The following is a 17,409-nucleotide window of genomic DNA, read 5'->3' as shown; positions in this document are numbered from 1 at the left end:
TGAGTTCCTGTGAAAGAGGGTCAAGCACCAGAGCATCAGATGAAGTTCAAGTGCAAAGACAACATTTTTCTCTTGCGTCTCTGTCCTCGCCCCGCCTCCCCTCACCTCTCACTTATGTCATCGACACGTTGGCCGCTAAACGGCAGGAAGCTGCTGGGGTGAGCGTGAGGGCTGCTGGGTGACGCCGGGGCAGATGCATGACCTCTGCTGTTGTGGAGAGAATGTCGCCGGCTGCGTCTTCTCTCCAGGCCTTGCCTCTCGTCGTTCCCACCTACGCTGACCCGCCGGCGGTCCTTACGGCCACAGGGGGGCAGCTGGGTTTCATCGTCACCGTCCTCATGGCGCAGAGTTGTCTGTCAGCCATTGAGGAATCAATACAAATGGATTTTAAAAGATGCATGCTTTTTGGTGCATTTCAGTCTACTGATAACTGTTCAACATGAAAACCAGCGTGAACATGTGCTGGTTTAATGCCCAAGAAGATGTCACGGTTCTGGCTTTCGAACCTCGTAGATGTTGAACTGCTCTATGAGATCGAGGTCAGTGCCCTTCCTGCTCAGGTGTCTCTGGGACATGGTTTCAATGCCCTGCTCTTCCAGACAGTCCACCATGTCATAGTAGGAGTCCTGGTCTGAGAGTCCAGCCAGCGTCTGAAACACAAGCAGACCTTACATAAAACATGATCCGTGCCTTCTCTTTGGCGTGTTCAAGGACAGCGGGAGAAAAGAAACTGTGACAGTGGGAAGAGATCATCTGAGAAACTGATGGCATTTTATTTAAATTAGGTACTCAAATGTAATCTAAAGCCAGATATGTTATCTTGACAATCCCCAATAAAGTCATTTATATTATTTGTATTCTCTCTTAAGTGTAATCAAGTCACATTTTCCAGGCAAGTTACAAAACAAACAAACAAACAAAAAAACACGACAAACAAGATTGTTTCAGACCAAACTCATCCTCATGAGATTAACTCTGCGTTTACACGTAGGTACAAAGTGTTACATATACCATGTTCCTGTCATTCGTGACGTTTGTTACATGACTTAACGCATCTGAATAGGGTTCTTAACAGCACATGTCGTGAGACCTGGAGGGGGGTGATAGGGAAGCACGGCCTCCCCGATCTGAACCCGAGTGGTGTTCAGTTGTTGGACTTCTGTGCTAGTCACAGTTTGTCCATCACGAACACCATGTTCGAGCACAAGGGTGTCCATAAGTGCACGTGGCACCAGGACACCCTGAGCCGGAGGTCGATGATCGACTTTGTAGTCGTATCATCTGACCTTCGGCCACGTGTCTCGGACACTCGAGTGAAGAGAGGGGCAGAGCTGTCGACTAATCACCACCTGGTGGTGAGTTGGATCCGCAGGGAGGGTAGGAAGCCGGTAAGACCTGGCAGGCCCAAACGTATCGTGAGGGTCTGCTGGGAACGACTGGGAGAACACACTGTCAGCAAGGTCTTCAACTCCCACCTCCGGGAGAGCTTCTCCCAGATCCCGGGGGAGGTTGGAGACATGGAGTCCGAGTGGACCATGTTCTCCACCTCCATTGTCGATGCGGCTGCTCGTAGCTGTGGTCGCAAGGTCTCTGGTGCCTGTCATGGCGGCAATCCCCGAACCCGGTGGTGGACACCGGACGTAAGGGATGCCATCAAGCTGAAGAAGGAGTCCTACTTATTTTTGTTGGTAGGTGGAACCCCAGAGGCAGCTGACAGGTACCGGCAGGCCAAGCGTGCCGCAGCCCGTGCGGTCGCAGAGGCAAAAACTCGGGTCTGGGAGGAGTTCGGGGAGGCTATGGAGGAGGACTATCGGCCGGCCTCGAAGAGATTCTGGCAAACCGTCCGACGCCTCAGGAGGTGGAAGCAGCTCTCCACCAGCACTATTTACGGTGCGGGTGGGGAGCTGTTGACCCTGACTGGGGATGTTGTTGGGCGGTGGAAGGAGTACTTCGAGGATCTCCTCAATCCCATCGTCACGTCTTTTGAAGAGGAAGCAGAGACTGGGGACTTGGAGGCGGACTCATCCATTACCCAGGTCGAAGTCACCGAGGTGGTTAGAAAGCTCCTCGGTGGCAAGGCTCCTGGGGTCGATGAAATCTGTCCTGAGTACCTTAAGTCTCTGGATGTTGTGGGGCTGTCTTGGCTGACACGCCTCTGCAATATCGCGTGGCGATCGGGGACAGTGCCTCTGGATTGGCAGACCGGGGTGGTGGTCCCTCTGTTTAAGAAGGGGGACCGGAGGGTGTGTTCCAACTATAGGGGGATCACACTCCTCAGCCTCCCAGGTAAAGTCTATTCCAGAGTACTGGAGAGGAGAATTCGACCGATGGTTGAACCTCGGATTCAGGAGGAGCAGTGTGGTTTTCGTCCTGGTTGCGGCACACTGGACCAGCTCTACACGCTCCATCGGGTGCTCGAGGGTTCATGGGAGTTTGCCCAACCAGTCCACATGTGTTATGTGGATCTGGAGAAGGCATTCGACCGTGTCCCTCGGAGCACCCTGTGGGGAGTGCTCCAGAAGTACGTGGTCCGGGGTCCTTTGCTAAGGGCTATCCGGTCCCTGTAAGACCGCAGCAGGAGCTTGGTTCGCATTGCCGGTAGTAAGTCAAACCTGTTTCCAGTGCACGTTGGCCTCCGCCAGGGCTGCCCTTTGTCACCGGTTCTGTTCATTATTTTTATGGACAGAATTTGTAGGCACAGCCAGGGTGTAGAGGGGGTCTGGTTTGTGAACAACAGAATCTCGTCTCTGCTGTTTGCGGACGATGTGGTTCTGTTGGCTTCGTCAAATCAGGACCTTCAGCGTGCACTGGGGCGGTTTGCAGCCGAGTGTGAAGCGTCCGGGATGAAAATCAGCACCTCCAAATCCGAGGCCATGGTTCTCGACCGCAAAAAGGTGCTTTGCCCTCTTCAGGTCTGCTTTGCTTGAGCTGCTGCCCCCGCGACCCGACTCCGGATAAAGCTGAAGAAAATGGATGGATTGATGTTTTTGGCTGCTAAAAAAAAAAATTTCCACGAATGTTACAACTCGCCCTCGATTCGTGAAGTTCGCAACTGAACGTGTCGATTTGTGGTGATGCGTAATACAGCGTGACAGCATTCATAGTGTATTCTTGATGGTTCTTGGAGCCCATACTGTCATGCGTCGTTATGAACTGACACGAAAAGCTGTGAAGAACTGACACGAACTGTCACACACTTTCACGCAGCATCATGTTTCACTGCACGCCACTACGAATCACTGTTTTCTCTTACGTGTGTGCTCACAAATTATATAAACCCTGCTGCACCAGATTTCTTCAGTTCGTTTTCATCCATGACAGCATGAGCTTCCTCCATCTGGCTCTCTCTGTCTCCTAGTCCACTTTGTGAAAAGACCCCAACTAAGCAGCCAATCACAAAGTTCTTCTTTCGCTGTGGATTCATCTGGATGTCGTGGAGCAATATGGAGCGATGTGATCTGTTCAGCAACTGATGGTAGAATGACTGCGGGGTGTGTGTGTGTGGAACCATATAAATACCAAATTCACCCGATCTGCAACATTTGTGAAAGTGTCAAGGCAGATGGGGACAATATTTGTGACCGTGCCTGATAATTCCTGAAGTATCGCCAGCGATTTGTGCCATTACTTGTAACATGTGGTGAGAGGTTGCGATAGTTCATGACGGCGTGTGAAGCCTCTGACCCGACTCATCACATTCAATTCAAATTCGTGATCCTCGGTTACAAATTTAGATTTTTGGCATTCGTTACTTGTCATCATTATGTGTAAACACAGGGTAAGCATCATGAAGTTATATAAATATATATATTTATAAAACTATAATTTCATCTTGATAGTCATCTCCTCTAGATATCCAGATTAAAATTTAAATTTTAATAACATGGGGTTTGAAAGACAGAGACAGAGAAAGCCTTAAAGAGCAAACTGTGTGATGCCAAATTTATTAGTAATCGCAAGGTGCTCCTCTTTAATGCAGCAATGATCAAGTAGTTTTCACTGACCTTATTGATGAGCGTCATTGCATACACCAGCAGTTCTGTATCCACTCCATCCTTTTCATCCAGAATCTCCATAACGTTGGACCACAGTTTAGTGCCTAAAGAGACACATTAAAAATAAATAAAATAAATAAATAAAAAAAGAAAAGGCCCTAAAGAAAACAGCTGTGCTGTCGGGATTACTCCCCGTGTGCAGTTTACGGTTTAAATAACCTGGTGTAAAAGTGCATACTGAACAAGACACGGCAATTAAACAGTGTAAAAACGTCATCTCATGGTTGCCGTAAGAGAAATGGCGTCATCGCATTCTTGGAGAGATCCAAAGTGGCGTAGGAAAAACATAACAGGTCATTTTATAAGGCAACCTGATCTGCACGTGAGAAAAGAAAAGCTGTGCGCTCCTGCCACGAGGGTCACATCGCTCTCCTCCTCGTCAGGGCACCGGGACACACAAGACACTTTTTAAGCAGCAGCAGTGACATCACACTGCTGACACAGAGGGGTAACTGACACCTCCGAACTGATGCTCAGTCACCGCTGGATGCTCACGTGTAACAGAGCAGGTAACTGAACCTCGTTGTAGGCCAGCACCATACGGCCCTTTTCGTTTTCTTTCTTTTTTTTTTTTTTGGTTACATTTCGTTCCCCATGTGACTGTGGAGCCGTTCAGATCACCTGATCTGACGACAGTGAGACACTGATCTGTGACCACCTGAACAGCAACACGGCCACCGGGATCGGTTCACCTGATGGAGCAAAGATGAAAACCCTGAAACAACTGCAGTCTGCAGCGTAGACACAGGCAAAGTTTGTCGTGTCACATGTCCAACATGCTTAGACATTGCGAAAATTTGTGGACACTTTTGAATTCATAAAATGAAGCCTCACATTCTAATTAAAAACAAACAAATAAATGAAATCAAATGTACTGTAATAAAAAAAAACTAAACTAATCCAGAGATTTCATGCTTAATTTAACAGAAACATAGAAAAAGAAGAAAAAATCTTCATGTTTTTCCAGCTGTGCAAAACTGGCATTTACTCTGCAAAAGGAGTAGAATAACACTTTCCAGCCAGGGTTTTTTTTTTCCCCTCGCTCTTCATGTGTGGATGTGTAAAGCTGTGCTTAACTCTCACCTCTTTTAGCGTCAACAATATTCACAGCCTTTATGAGCAGGGCGGCGTTCGACTCTGTGTACTCCACAAACACCAGCAGCAGCTTCAGGGCCGTTTTCACCACCAAGCGGAACTACAGAGAAGAAAGTACACCGAAAACAGAATCTATTACATTTGAAATGCAACTCGTGGAAGGAAATGTGCTTTTATTTTCCACAGTGAGGAGCCACCAAATGATGAAAAGTCTTAGAAGATGCAATTAAAAGTCGATTAGAAGAGAACATATCCCCTCCCTTAGTAAAAACAATTATAGTTCAACTGGAGTCTTAAAATCAAATACTAATGTTTACAGCTAAAAAAATGTCCTGCAAACACTGAGGGATGCATTCTAAAAACACAAATTTCCAGGTCTCCAAGAAAACAAAGTATCTCTGTGCCTGTTGCTTTAGGGCCCGTTCACACTGTGACATGAAGTGGCTAAAGCTGGCAGTAGATTCTGAAAAATCATGGGAAAAAGCGCTGGAAGAGGCTCGCTTCAGGAATCCAAATTTCCTATCTTCAACACAGGTCAGTGTAGCTCAACAGAGGGCGCCGTTTAGCGACAATCCACTGATTTACTGTTGGATGTAGTTCAACTTTCACCATTGGAGTGCGGGTGTATTGGTCACCCACTCCACAGAGCTGTAGTTAGCTTGGTGGAGTCTGATTGTAAACTCAGTGTTTGAGACACCATTTGCATCACTTGGTACTGGTGCCTCTTCGAGAAAGATATATTCCTTCACATTTCTTCATGCCCAAAAGATCCAGAGAAGGTGATGCATCCAAGCCTCCGATGTTGGCCAGCAGATGCTGACTGGGGACAACGGAGCAGTAACAGTGTAGCAGCAAAGATGACACAGTGGTAGCGGAGCTCAACTCTTTACAGTGTTTTAGCATGAACGTCGAAGATTTTAAGCATGCTGAAAATTTTCCAGGACGACGATGAACATGAGCGTTGCTCTAATGACAACTCAGCTCCTGCAGAGTCAGCCAGTCAGGCTGGTAAACAGTAGGGATAGGTATTGAGAAGATTTTATCGCTATCAATGCCATTATCGATTCCGCTTATCAATCCGATTCCTTAGTGATTCCCTTATCGATACCTCTCGTGAATTTTCTGTGTACTACAAGTAGGCTTTACAGGTTTTCTATGTCAACAACATTTTATTGAGTCTTAAAGTAAATAAATATGAAATTGGTCACTGGATCCTTGATCTCTGGACATAAATAGAAACATCATCTGTAGTTTTTGTCAAAAGCATTTCCTTTCAGACATTAATGGCATGAAAGTCTCTCCATACGTCTGAGCTGAACTCAGACACCTGCAGGTCTGCAGCCATACAGTCTTGGGCTGCTGCACGTCACTGCAGGACGTCTCATTTTGGGAGGAAAAAAACATTCTGATCGATTGCAGTTTATTGGTTGTATTACAACGTTTGAAAACGTGTAATTTGATTCAAAGTGTGAGTCACACTCTAGATTCAATAGAGAGCAGCGCAGTGTTTGGAGCAACAGAGGATGATTCTTTCGCCACAAGACAGGAGTCCCAGTTAGTCACTTTAATCCGCACAAAAGTGACTCACGATTGACATATTTGAATGGCTTTGAGAGGGGTTAAGAAGTGGAGCTGATGCTTCTTAAGAGGAGAGAAGCAATGAACAAACGCAGTGGATTGAAGCACTGCTTCGTTGGTTCAAGGATCAAAGCAGAGCCACGCTGCAGAAACGGTTGATTACAGAGCCGCTACAGGGTCTGTAATCAAAGGAGAGAAATGATCATTTTTCCAACAAACACCCTCAAAAACAACGGCCACTCTGAAGGACCGATAAGGGAATCGTTAAGCAAAAAGGCTATTGATATCGGTGGATCAAATAATTTCTTAATGATACCCGAAAAGAACCATTTCTCAATACCCATCCCTAGTCAACAGTAAGCAACTTTTCACTCACCATCGGCAAAGCTGCTGGTTGCCACACCCCCTTTCCCTTTTGAGAGGGGACCACAGAATCAGAGTTGTATATAAATAAGTTGCACAGTTATAAGAATTCATCAATAATGCTCCGTACACATACAAATCAAAATAAAATCAATTTTATTTATATAGCGCCAAATCACAACAAACAGTTGCCCCAAGGCACCTTATATTGTAAGGCAAAGCCATACAATAATTACGGAAAAAACCCCAACGGTCAAAACGACTCCCTGTGAGCAAGCACTTGGCTACAGTGGGAAGGAAAAACTCCCTTTTAACAGGAAGAAACCTCCAGCAGAACCAGGCTCAGGGAGGGGCAGTCTTCTGCTGGGACTGGTTGGGGCTGAGGGAGAGAACCAGGAAAAAGACATGCTGTGGAGGGGAGCAGAGATCAATCACTAATGATTAAATGCAGAGTGGTGCATACAGAGCAAAAAGACAAAGAAACACACAGTGCATCATGGGAACCCCCCAGCAGTCTAAGTCTATAGCAGCATAACTAAGGGATGGTTCAGGGTCACCTGATCCAGCCCTAACTATAAGCTTTAGCAAAAAGGAAAGTTTTAAGCCTAATCTTAAAAGTAGAGAGGGTGTCTGTCTCCCTGATCCGAATTGGGAGCTGGTTCCAGAGGAGAGGAGCCTGAAAGCTGAAGGCTCTGCCTCCCATTCTACTCTTAAAAACCCTAGGAACTACGAGTAAGCCTGCAGTCTGAGAGCGAAGCGCTCTACTGGGGTGATATGGTACTATGAGGTCCCTAAGATAAGATGGGACCTGATTATTCAAAACCTTATAAGTAAGAAGAATTTTAAATTCTATTCTAGAATTAACAGGAAGCCAAGGAAGAGAGGCCAATATGGGTGAAATATGCTTTCTCCTTCTAGTCCCCGTTAGTACTCTAGCTGCAGCATTTTGAATTAACTGAAGGCTTTTTAGGGAACGTTTAGGACAACCTGATAATAATGAATTACAGTAGTCCAGGCTAGAGGAAATAAATGCATGAATTAGTTTTTCAGCATCACTCTGAGACAAGACCCCTCTAATTTTAGAGATATTGCACAAATGCAAAAAAGCAGTCCTACATATTTGTTTAATATGCGCATTGAATGACATACACAACAAACAGCACAGTGCAACAGTACATTAGTAATTATGAAATGCTGTCATTCAGCAGCTTTACAACTATATTTAACGTGTGAGTAAGTTGTACTTGGTGTGGTATTTTTTTTCCTTTGAAATGACTTGTAATTATCGATTTAACAAAAAAAGGGAAGGCACAGAATTAAAAACAATAAAATAATACAACTTATGTCTATGATAAAATCATGAAAACAGTTGAACCTCATTAAGACCTTTGTCTTAATGAGGTTCAACTGTTTTAAAATTGTTTTAAACTAGTGCTGCCACCTTTGTGCAGACTTTCAGCTTTATTTCAAGGTGTCAAACCGAAATAATTCACCACACCGCCAGCCTAAAATGTGGACTTTTTAAAAGCAGATGACACTGTGATTGGACAAGAACCACTCTTCTGTACCATTGTTAGACCGAACAAATCTGCATTTAAATGTTTCAAAGACATGGTTTCAAAACATAGTGGATACTTTTCATTTTGCAAATACAGTTACAAGTCAAATATATTCAGCAATAACAGCAAAGCCATTCACGGTAGAAATGAGTCAATGTGGCCACTAGAGGGCAGACTTGACCACACTCAAACCGAAAGGAACATTTCCTGCATGATGACAAAGCAGTCAGAGCAGTCTGCTCCACAGTCATTTCAAATTTGTGTCAATATGAGTTTGCAGAGATTATTCTTGCACTTCACAGCTGTGGCAGGGATTCAGTGAAAAATGCGCTCGTGTTGTTTTATACCTTGGATCCGACCAGCGTGTAGAGCCACTGAACAGTTTCACTGTGAGATATGAGACCATTCATCCCGTCCACGTACAGCATTATCTGGCCGAAAGCTGCAGAGACACATGGTGAGGAAAAAGGAGCTAAGTTATAGATCTGTGGATGAATTCTGAAAGTCTCACTGAAAGAGTAAATACTCTAGTCGTGTGTGTGTTCTGTGATGTATAATATCATAAACGACAGGCGAGTGACTGCCGCAGGTGAAACTTAACCTCATAATCTCATCCGGTTTGCTTTTTACTGGGCCTCCACACACAGCTCTGGTCCCCCCCCCCCAAAAAAAAAACAGAAATTTGGACCAGACCTGGATCAAAGGGTAGATCTAGAATCCCCCCCCCCACCTTTCTTTAACATTATGAAATATGGTTTGATTTGTGACTCTTGACTGTACAACTCCTCACTCAGGGAGAGGAGGAGTAACAGGAAAACAGAGGACGGGAATTAGAGGAACAGTAGTAGCCAGCTAGCCAATAGCAATCAGTATGTCTTGTATTTATGTATTCTGCAAGTTTTTTTTTTCCACTTTCACTTTGATGTTCTGTGTGCTTCTTACCCTGTGTGCTGCTATACAATGCTGCTGGAACTTCAAATTTCCTGAGGGAGTCTTCCCAAGGGACTAATAGAGTTCTATTTAATCTAATCTGATTTAATGCAGCACAAAAAACATTTTCATAATGGGTTCATTTCAAATCAGTCCCTGTATGGGAACAAATGTGGCTGGAAACGCACATCACAGAAAACAGGACTATTGACCTTTCCAGAGGTCTGAACTCTGAGTGCCCTTCTTGTTTGTTTTCAACGTCCTCAAAGGTCACGCTGCAGCAAAGTAGACAAACATGTCTATGCGACAGTTTAAAGTATCAACAGGTTCACAGGACCAAAGTGTGCACTCTAATGAGCACTGATCTCATTGTGTTTAGTGGCTTATAATCAGTGGTGGGCACAGCTCCACTAATTGCCAAGAGCTAATTAGCAAAGCTAACTTTTTTTGTTCGCAGATTAGCTAGCAAAACCTAGCTTTTCAACTAACTTTGAAAACCATCAGCGGACCAATTAGCTTCTGCTACATTTAGTTCTGCTAACTTTCAGTCCGCTGACTTATTTTTTTTACTGGCATAGTGAGTAAAGCTTAACGGTCAAAGACATTTTTCAACCCTAAAATCCAGTGGTGGGCACAGCTAACCAAAAACGTAGCTCTGACAGCCGCTAATCAGCTAACTGAAAAGTTACCAAAACAATTTATCGGAAGCTACAGCTAACCGCTAATGGATAACTTTCAGTATTGTCCCTGGTACACAGAGTTTAAACACCAGCAATTCCTTTGATAGAAACAAGGGCAATCACAAAACCAATCACAGCCAATGAGTCAGCGCTTCTGTCTTTGTGTGCCTTGCTCGCTGCTGTAGGGAAGCGTCATTTACCTTGACAGCATACAGAGGTCCAGCCGTGAGGCAGACGTCTTGAAAAGGAAAGCAGGTTTGACTTGTGGTTTTGATTCATAAACCAAATTAATCTGGATAGTTTAATTAAATTAATGTGAAGTCTGTCGTTTGTACAAAGTGAAAATATAATACATATCTTTTAATAAAAAAAAATCATGAATTCTGATGTTTTGAACATATTAACACATACAGATGCTAAACTGCATTATGGGTAAACTGAGCCTCAATTTCAATTCAATTTATTCACTTTATATAGCGCCATATCACAGAGTCGCCTCAAGGTGCTTCACACAAAACAACTCAGAAAACAAAATAAAATGAATTAAAAGATTACAAAGCGTAGTAAAGAGTAAAAAAGTAAAAAGCATAGTAACATAATATGCCAGTATGTAATATACCAGCCGGTAGATGGGTCAAAATGCATAGAACACTGCCATCTACTGGATGGCAGTATGAATGATGCCTGGTTATATCACATGGTTGTTGCTGCCTGGCTGAATCACAACTTAAACAGTTTTCAGTTTTGCAAATGCCTTTTTTAACAAATGAAAAAATATTTAACATATACGCATTTATTTGTAAAAAACAACACATGTTAAGTTTGTGTTGGTTAAATGAATCAACCAATCGGTGATCGCAGGCTCAGTTTACCCATAATGCAGTTTGGCATCTGTGTGTGTGTTAACAAAACTTCAGAATTAGTGCATTATTTTAAAATGAAAAGATATGTGTTATATTTTCACGTTGTATAAATGACAGAGTTGACATTAATGTCATTAAACTATCCGGATTCATTTGGCTTATAAATCAAAACCACAAGACGAACCCACTTTCCTTTTAAGAATCTCAGCCTCACAGCTGGACCACTGTATGCTGTAAAGGGTAATGACTTCTTTTTTTTGTGGCAACCTGGCAACCAGGCCCCTTCTGTTGAGGGAGAGTTGAGCTCTGCTCCTCTTAGCTGCCTCACTGCTGCAAAATACATAGCAGACAGGAGCCAACAGGGTTTATAAACATTTTTCACCATTACCTGTGTAAAAAAGCGTTGGCGGACTAAAAGGTATCAGAACTAGCTTTATCAGAAGCTAATTGGTCCACTGATGGTTTCTGAAGCTAGCTGAAAAGCAAATCCACTAACAATGAATTTAGCTTTGATAATTAGCAGTTAGCGGATTATCATTTTTATTTATTTTTTATTTTAATTTATTTATATAGTGCCAAATCACAACAGAGTTGCCTCAAAGCGCTTCACACAGGTAAGGTCTAACCTTACCAACCCCCAGAGCAACAGTGGTAAGGAAAAACTCCCTCTGAGGAAGAAACCTCAAGCAGACCAGACTCAAAGGGGTGACCCTCTGCTTGGGCCATGCTACAAACATAAATTACAGAACGGACAAATATACAAGAAATGCTATTGGCGCACAGGACAGGAGGGTCGCCAACAGGAACACAACTCCCATCTCTGGATGGAGCTGCACCTTAGAGAGAAAAAAAACAATCGGGCATCAGAAAGCCAAAAAAATACTGGATAATTTGCCAGCATTAAACAACAAGAAAAACAGAGAAGTACTAAGGTGATCACTGGCCACTAGCCCAAAACTTCACTAAAAGACCCAGAATTTAGGTAAAGTTGAGGCCGCGGCCCGCTCCAATTACTAATAACAAGAATTAAAAGAGTAAAAAGTGTAAAACAAAACTGTACCAGTATGCTAGCCATATGAAAGGGAAAATAAGTGCGTCTTAAGTCTGGACTTGAAAATCTCCACAGAATCGGACTGTTTTATTGACGCAGGGAGATCATTCCACAGAACAGGGGCACGATAAGAGAAAGCTCTGTGACCCACAGACTTCTTATTCACCTTAGGGACACAAAGTAGTCCTGCACCCCGAGAACGTAAAACCCGGGCCGGTATGTAAGGTTTAATTAGGTCAGCTAGGTAGGGAGGTGCCAGTCCATGAATAATTTTATAGGTTAGTAGCAGAACCTTAAAATCTGATCTGACTGGGACAGGAAGCCAGTGAAGGGATGCCAAAATGAGTGTAATGTGGTCGAACTTTCTGCTTTGTGTCAAAAGTCTGGCTGCAGCATTTTGAACCAATTGGAAACCCCTAATGCTAGATTGCGGTAGACCAGAAAATAGAACATTGCAGTAGTCCAATCTAGAAGAGATAAATGCATGGATCAGGGTCTCAGCATCAGTCACAGACAGGATGGGACGAATCTTCGCTATATTTCGCAGGTGGAAGAAAGCAGTCCTAGTAATATTTCTAATGTGGAGGCCAAAGGACAACGAAGGATCAAAAATTACTCCAAGGTCCCTCACTTTGTCAGTGTGATGTATGACAACACATGAGCCGAGGCTGAGCGTTAACTGGTCAAATTGATGCTGATGTCTCACTGGACCAAGAACCATCATTTCAGTCTTATCAGAGTTTAAAAGTAGGACGTTTCTAGACATCCAACTTCTCGCTGCTGCAAGGCAATCTTCTAAGGATTTTATGTGAACGAGATTACCAGCAGTTATCGGCATGTATAACTGAGTATCATCTGCATAGCAGTGTAAGGTAATCCCAAAACGCCGCAATATGTGCCCAAGGGGTGCTATATAAAGGGAGAAAAGCAGGGGGTCTAAGACAGACCCCTGTGGAACCCAAAATTTCATGTCACTAAGGATAGAGGTAGTGTTACTGTACAAAACACAGTGAGAACGACTGGTCAAGTATGACGTCAGCCATGCAAGGGCACTCCCAGTAATCCCAAAATGATTTTCCAGCCTATCAAGCAGTATATGATGATCCACTGTATCAAATGCAGCACTGAGATCTAACAGCAACAGAACCGTAGTGGTGTCTGAATCCATTGTAAGCAGAAGATCATTCACCACTTTAGTGAGAGCTGTCTCTGTGGAATGATAGTTTCTAAAAGCAGACTGCAGTGGCTCAAAGAGATTATTCTCAGTAAGATAGTCTATGAGCTGCCGTGACACCACTTTTTCCAGAATTTTAGAGAAAAATGATAAATTTGATATTGGCCAATAGTTTGTCAATACACTAGGGTCAAGATTAGGTTTCTTAAGTAATGGTTTAATCACTGCAGATTTGAAACATTTAGGAACAGATCTAGAAGTTAAAGAAAGATTAATAATTTCCAGCACAGTCAGCCCAAGAGTGGGCCACAGGTCCTTAAACAGTTTTGTTGGTATAGGATCAAATAAACAGGTTGTGCTTTTTGTTGACATTACGAGTTTTGTCAGCATGCCTAGTGAGATAGTATCAAATTCTGTAAATCTAGGTAATACCTCAGTACTGGTGCCCACCTCAATAACAGGGTGTAGTGGCTGGGTTAAGGCATGCTGGGATATGTTTAACCTGATGTCTTCTATTTTCTTCCCAAAGTAATCCAGGAAATCTTGTGCTGTAAAAGGAGAGCGAACTACAGGTGGTTGTCCATGCATAAGTGTTGCCACAGTGTCGAACAAGAACTTTGAGTTATGCTTGTTTTTGTTGATCAAATCAGAGTAGTAAGTCCGCTTTGTAGCCAATAATGCATGCTTATAGTCTAAGATAGCATCGCGCCACGCAAGGTGAAATACTTCTAATTTTGAACGACGCCATTTCCGTTCTAGACCTCTTGCTTTATGCTTGAGGTCACGCAGATAATCACTGAACCAGGGTGACTGTGATTTGAGGGAGCGTGGTTTTAACACAGGTGGTGCAATCATGTCGAGTGTAGTTTTGAGCACTGAGTTTAAACTATCCACAAGTCTGTCTACTGACTGGGTATTTGTCAAATGTGAAGCTAAGCCATCAGGCAGTCTAGCTTCGAGTTCAGTCTTAGTTGAGGAGTTGATGCATCGCCGTAATGATATATAAGTTTGTTGTTCCACTAAACACGGCAGCGAAACTGTAAACTTAATAAGTGAGTGATCAGACACCACTGATGTAAGAGGCATGATGTCAATATTTGTGACAGCAATACCACATGCGAGAACCAGATCCAGGGTATTTCCAATAATGTGCGTTGTGATCTTATGTTAATGAGACCCAGTCTAAGGACCTCAGTGGGGTTGACAGTTGAACTGTTTGGGTTTAGGGGTGGTTCCAGAGTAGCATATATAAGATGCCTAGAAGTAGGTTTAGGTTTGAAACATTCCACGCACGTTGTAGGTAGCAGACACGAAATCTTTGCTATTGCTGGAACAACCACTGGGCCATCCTCAATTTCAACATCATCCATATAGTAATGGGTATTAAGTTTGGAAAGCATATCCCTCTATGATTTTTATGGACACGACTACGAAAGCAGGCCACAGTCTCAACTTGTTGAAATTCCCTCCCTGGCAAATAAACTGCACTATCGTCATAGTGGATTTTCTGCACTAAATTCCCCGCTAAGCTAATGGATTCCACACCCACATTTGTCATAAGCCTTGCAGGGTCTCTAATCACCTGCTCCGTGGCCTGCTGTAGATTCCTAATGTTACCCTCCCTGTAGAGCTCTATCTATGTCCACAGACAAGATGGCGGAGCCTTCCCCAGTAGGGTGGAGGCCGTCCGGCATCAGCAAGCCACGGTGGCCACAGAACGAAGGCCAGTTATCAATAAAGCTAAAGCCTTGCTGTCTACAAAACTGCGCCAGCCACCTATTTAACGATGTCAGCCTGCTAAACGCCTCATCAGTACCCCAGGAGGGGAGGGGACCAGAGACTATTAATCGATGCTGACTCATCTGTCTGGCAAGGTCACAAGTCCTCTCTATGTCCATTTTTGTGACCTCTGAGTGCTTCATCCTGATATCATTGGTGCCAATGTGAATAACTATGTGACTATATCTCATGTCATGTTCCTTCGTCTGTCTTCCCTTCTGCAGCGTCAGCACCCTAAGATGAGTTGCAATGTTGGGAGCTCTGGCCCCAGGAATACATTTAACGTCAGCCGGCATCTGTAACCTGACTTTGCGGGTGATAGAATCCCCTATCACTAAAGTCCGGTGTGGAGACAGGAGTGGAAGTCACTTGTGGGCTCAGAGAATTCACATCTGGTAAATCCAAGGGGGAGAACCGATTCATAGTTCGCACTGGCGAATGATCGGGGTGCCACAACCAGGCACCAAGCCCTACGGGGCTTCCTCCGCCTAGCCACAGTCCGAAAGCCGTCCTCCACAGCCGGCATTTCTAAGCTGATGCTAAGGGGCCGCTAGCCGGCCCAACACTAACCACATCTGCAGTGCCCGTAACATCTAACTCCACTGAGCATGGAAGCTGCTCTAACTTACGGACACGCTCTCTAAGAGAACCACCCTATCTTCCAACATCACACAGGATTTACGGAGGGTGTAAAGTAGAATTAGTAGTGTACTTTGTGCACTAAGAAATTCAAGAATGTAGCCAAGCAACCACGAGCTAACCAATAATGGATAAGCTAACCACTCCTAAGGCTCACACAGACAAATAAATGAATTAAAATTCACAGCAGTTACACTGAAAAACTAAGACGTATTAAACAGGTAAAAAAGCAGCAGCTATAAAATACACTAAAGTTAATTAACAGGAGTGTAAAAAAATGAAATGAAAAAATGATAAGGGTCTGAAATAGCTAACGCAAGCTAACCGCTAGAGAAAATGCTAGCCGCTCCTAAGATTTTACACAGGAGTAAAATAATTACTTAAAATTCACAGCAGTTCGACTGAAAAACGAACAGAAGTATTAAACAGGTAAAGAAACAGCTATAAAAAGTAACAATGGAGAGGGGAGGGGTCGACCTAGCTAGCGAAAGTTAACCACTAGTGAATGCTAACCGCTAGCGATTCACAACAGGACTGTTGTTAAATAACAGTCAGAATAGATACAATTAATAACCAAAGTGCTAAACAGAAATAAAATAAACATATACAAGGTCTGTTAGAAAAGTATCGGACCTTTTTATTTTTTTCAAAACCTGATGGATTTGAATCACGTGTGCTTGCATGAGCCAACCTTGAACCTTAGTGCGCATGCGTGAGTTTTTTCATGCCGGTCGCGTCATTTGCTTGTAAGCAGCCTTTGTGTGAGGATGGGTGTAGTCTCTCGTCGTTTTTTCTTTGCAAGGAAATGGCGGAACGACTGGAGCAGCGCGACTGCATCAAATTTTGCCAGAAACTGGGCGACAGCCAGGTGGAAACCATTCGGATTATTCAGACGATGCTATGGGCATCACACAGATTAAGGAGCGGTACAACCAGTTTAATGACGGCCGCACTACGGTGGAGAGCGAGCCGTGCTCCGGGCGGCCATCAACACGCACATGACCGGATCATTTCCAAAGTGAACGCTGTGGTAATGTGGGACCGTCGTGTGAGTATCCAAGAAATTGCGGAAGAGGTGGACATCAGCACTTTTTCGGCACATTCCACTGTGACAGAAGATTTGGCCATGAAAAGAGTTGCAGCGAAATTCATCGGCACGAAGCTGATGGTGCAGCAAAAGTGCCACCGTCTTGCAGCTCTTGCACCTTTCGGAAGATTCAGACGGCTTTCGGTGGCTTTTCAGTCGTGTGACTATCTGAGAAATTGTGGACGAGCTGAAGATAACAAGCAGGACAACAGCATCTCTCCACCCTGCTTGAAGTCAGCGGTGGAACCTAGAGGAAGACCATGTGAGCAGACGGTCCCCCTGGACCCTGACATGACTTCCCTGTGTAACAGGATCCACTAATAAGAACTATGAGAGCAGAGGGATTTCAACGGAGCCACTGGTAAAAGTGTGGGGAGCGAGACAAACACTGGTGGAAAGCGCTGGAGCAGACAAGCAAGTTGTTAAAAATTTTTTTTTTTTTTTATTTAACTGTGTTTAACAACATCTCAGTCGTCATCCACACTCAGAGAGCAATGCTTCCACAAAGCAGAGCACGCAAACAGGAAAAAACTCAGCTTGAAACCACTTATGTGAC

General features: G+C 44.0%; 1 protein-coding gene across 3 annotated transcripts in view; it reads right to left on the bottom strand.

The window, feature by feature from the left end:
- fhod3b (formin homology 2 domain containing 3b) overlaps window positions 1–17,409 on the bottom strand; it is a 281,393-nt gene that overhangs the window by 35,438 nt on the left and 228,546 nt on the right. For 2 of the 3 annotated variants that reach the window (XM_034175029.1, XM_034175030.1), the window contains exons 1-5: window positions 8,998–9,087; window positions 5,139–5,250; window positions 4,005–4,099; window positions 507–650; window positions 106–353 (exon numbers count right to left, since the gene is read on the bottom strand). In XM_034175029.1, the coding sequence (XP_034030920.1) occupies window positions 106–353; window positions 507–650; window positions 4,005–4,099; window positions 5,139–5,250; window positions 8,998–9,078 (680 nt within the window). In that variant the 5' untranslated portion in view covers window positions 9,079–9,087. Of the gene's footprint in view, window positions 1–105; window positions 354–506; window positions 651–4,004; window positions 4,100–5,138; window positions 5,251–8,997; window positions 9,088–17,409 lie in introns of those variants that run through there. The other variant, XM_034175031.1, reaches the window with a different exon arrangement.

This window comes from Thalassophryne amazonica, chromosome 7 (genome assembly GCF_902500255.1).
Source record: "Thalassophryne amazonica chromosome 7, fThaAma1.1, whole genome shotgun sequence".
NCBI classification, from domain to species: Eukaryota; Metazoa; Chordata; class Actinopteri; order Batrachoidiformes; family Batrachoididae; genus Thalassophryne; species Thalassophryne amazonica.
The sequence above is the reverse complement of the archived record's forward strand: the minus strand, read 5'-3'. Positions and strand labels throughout refer to the sequence as shown.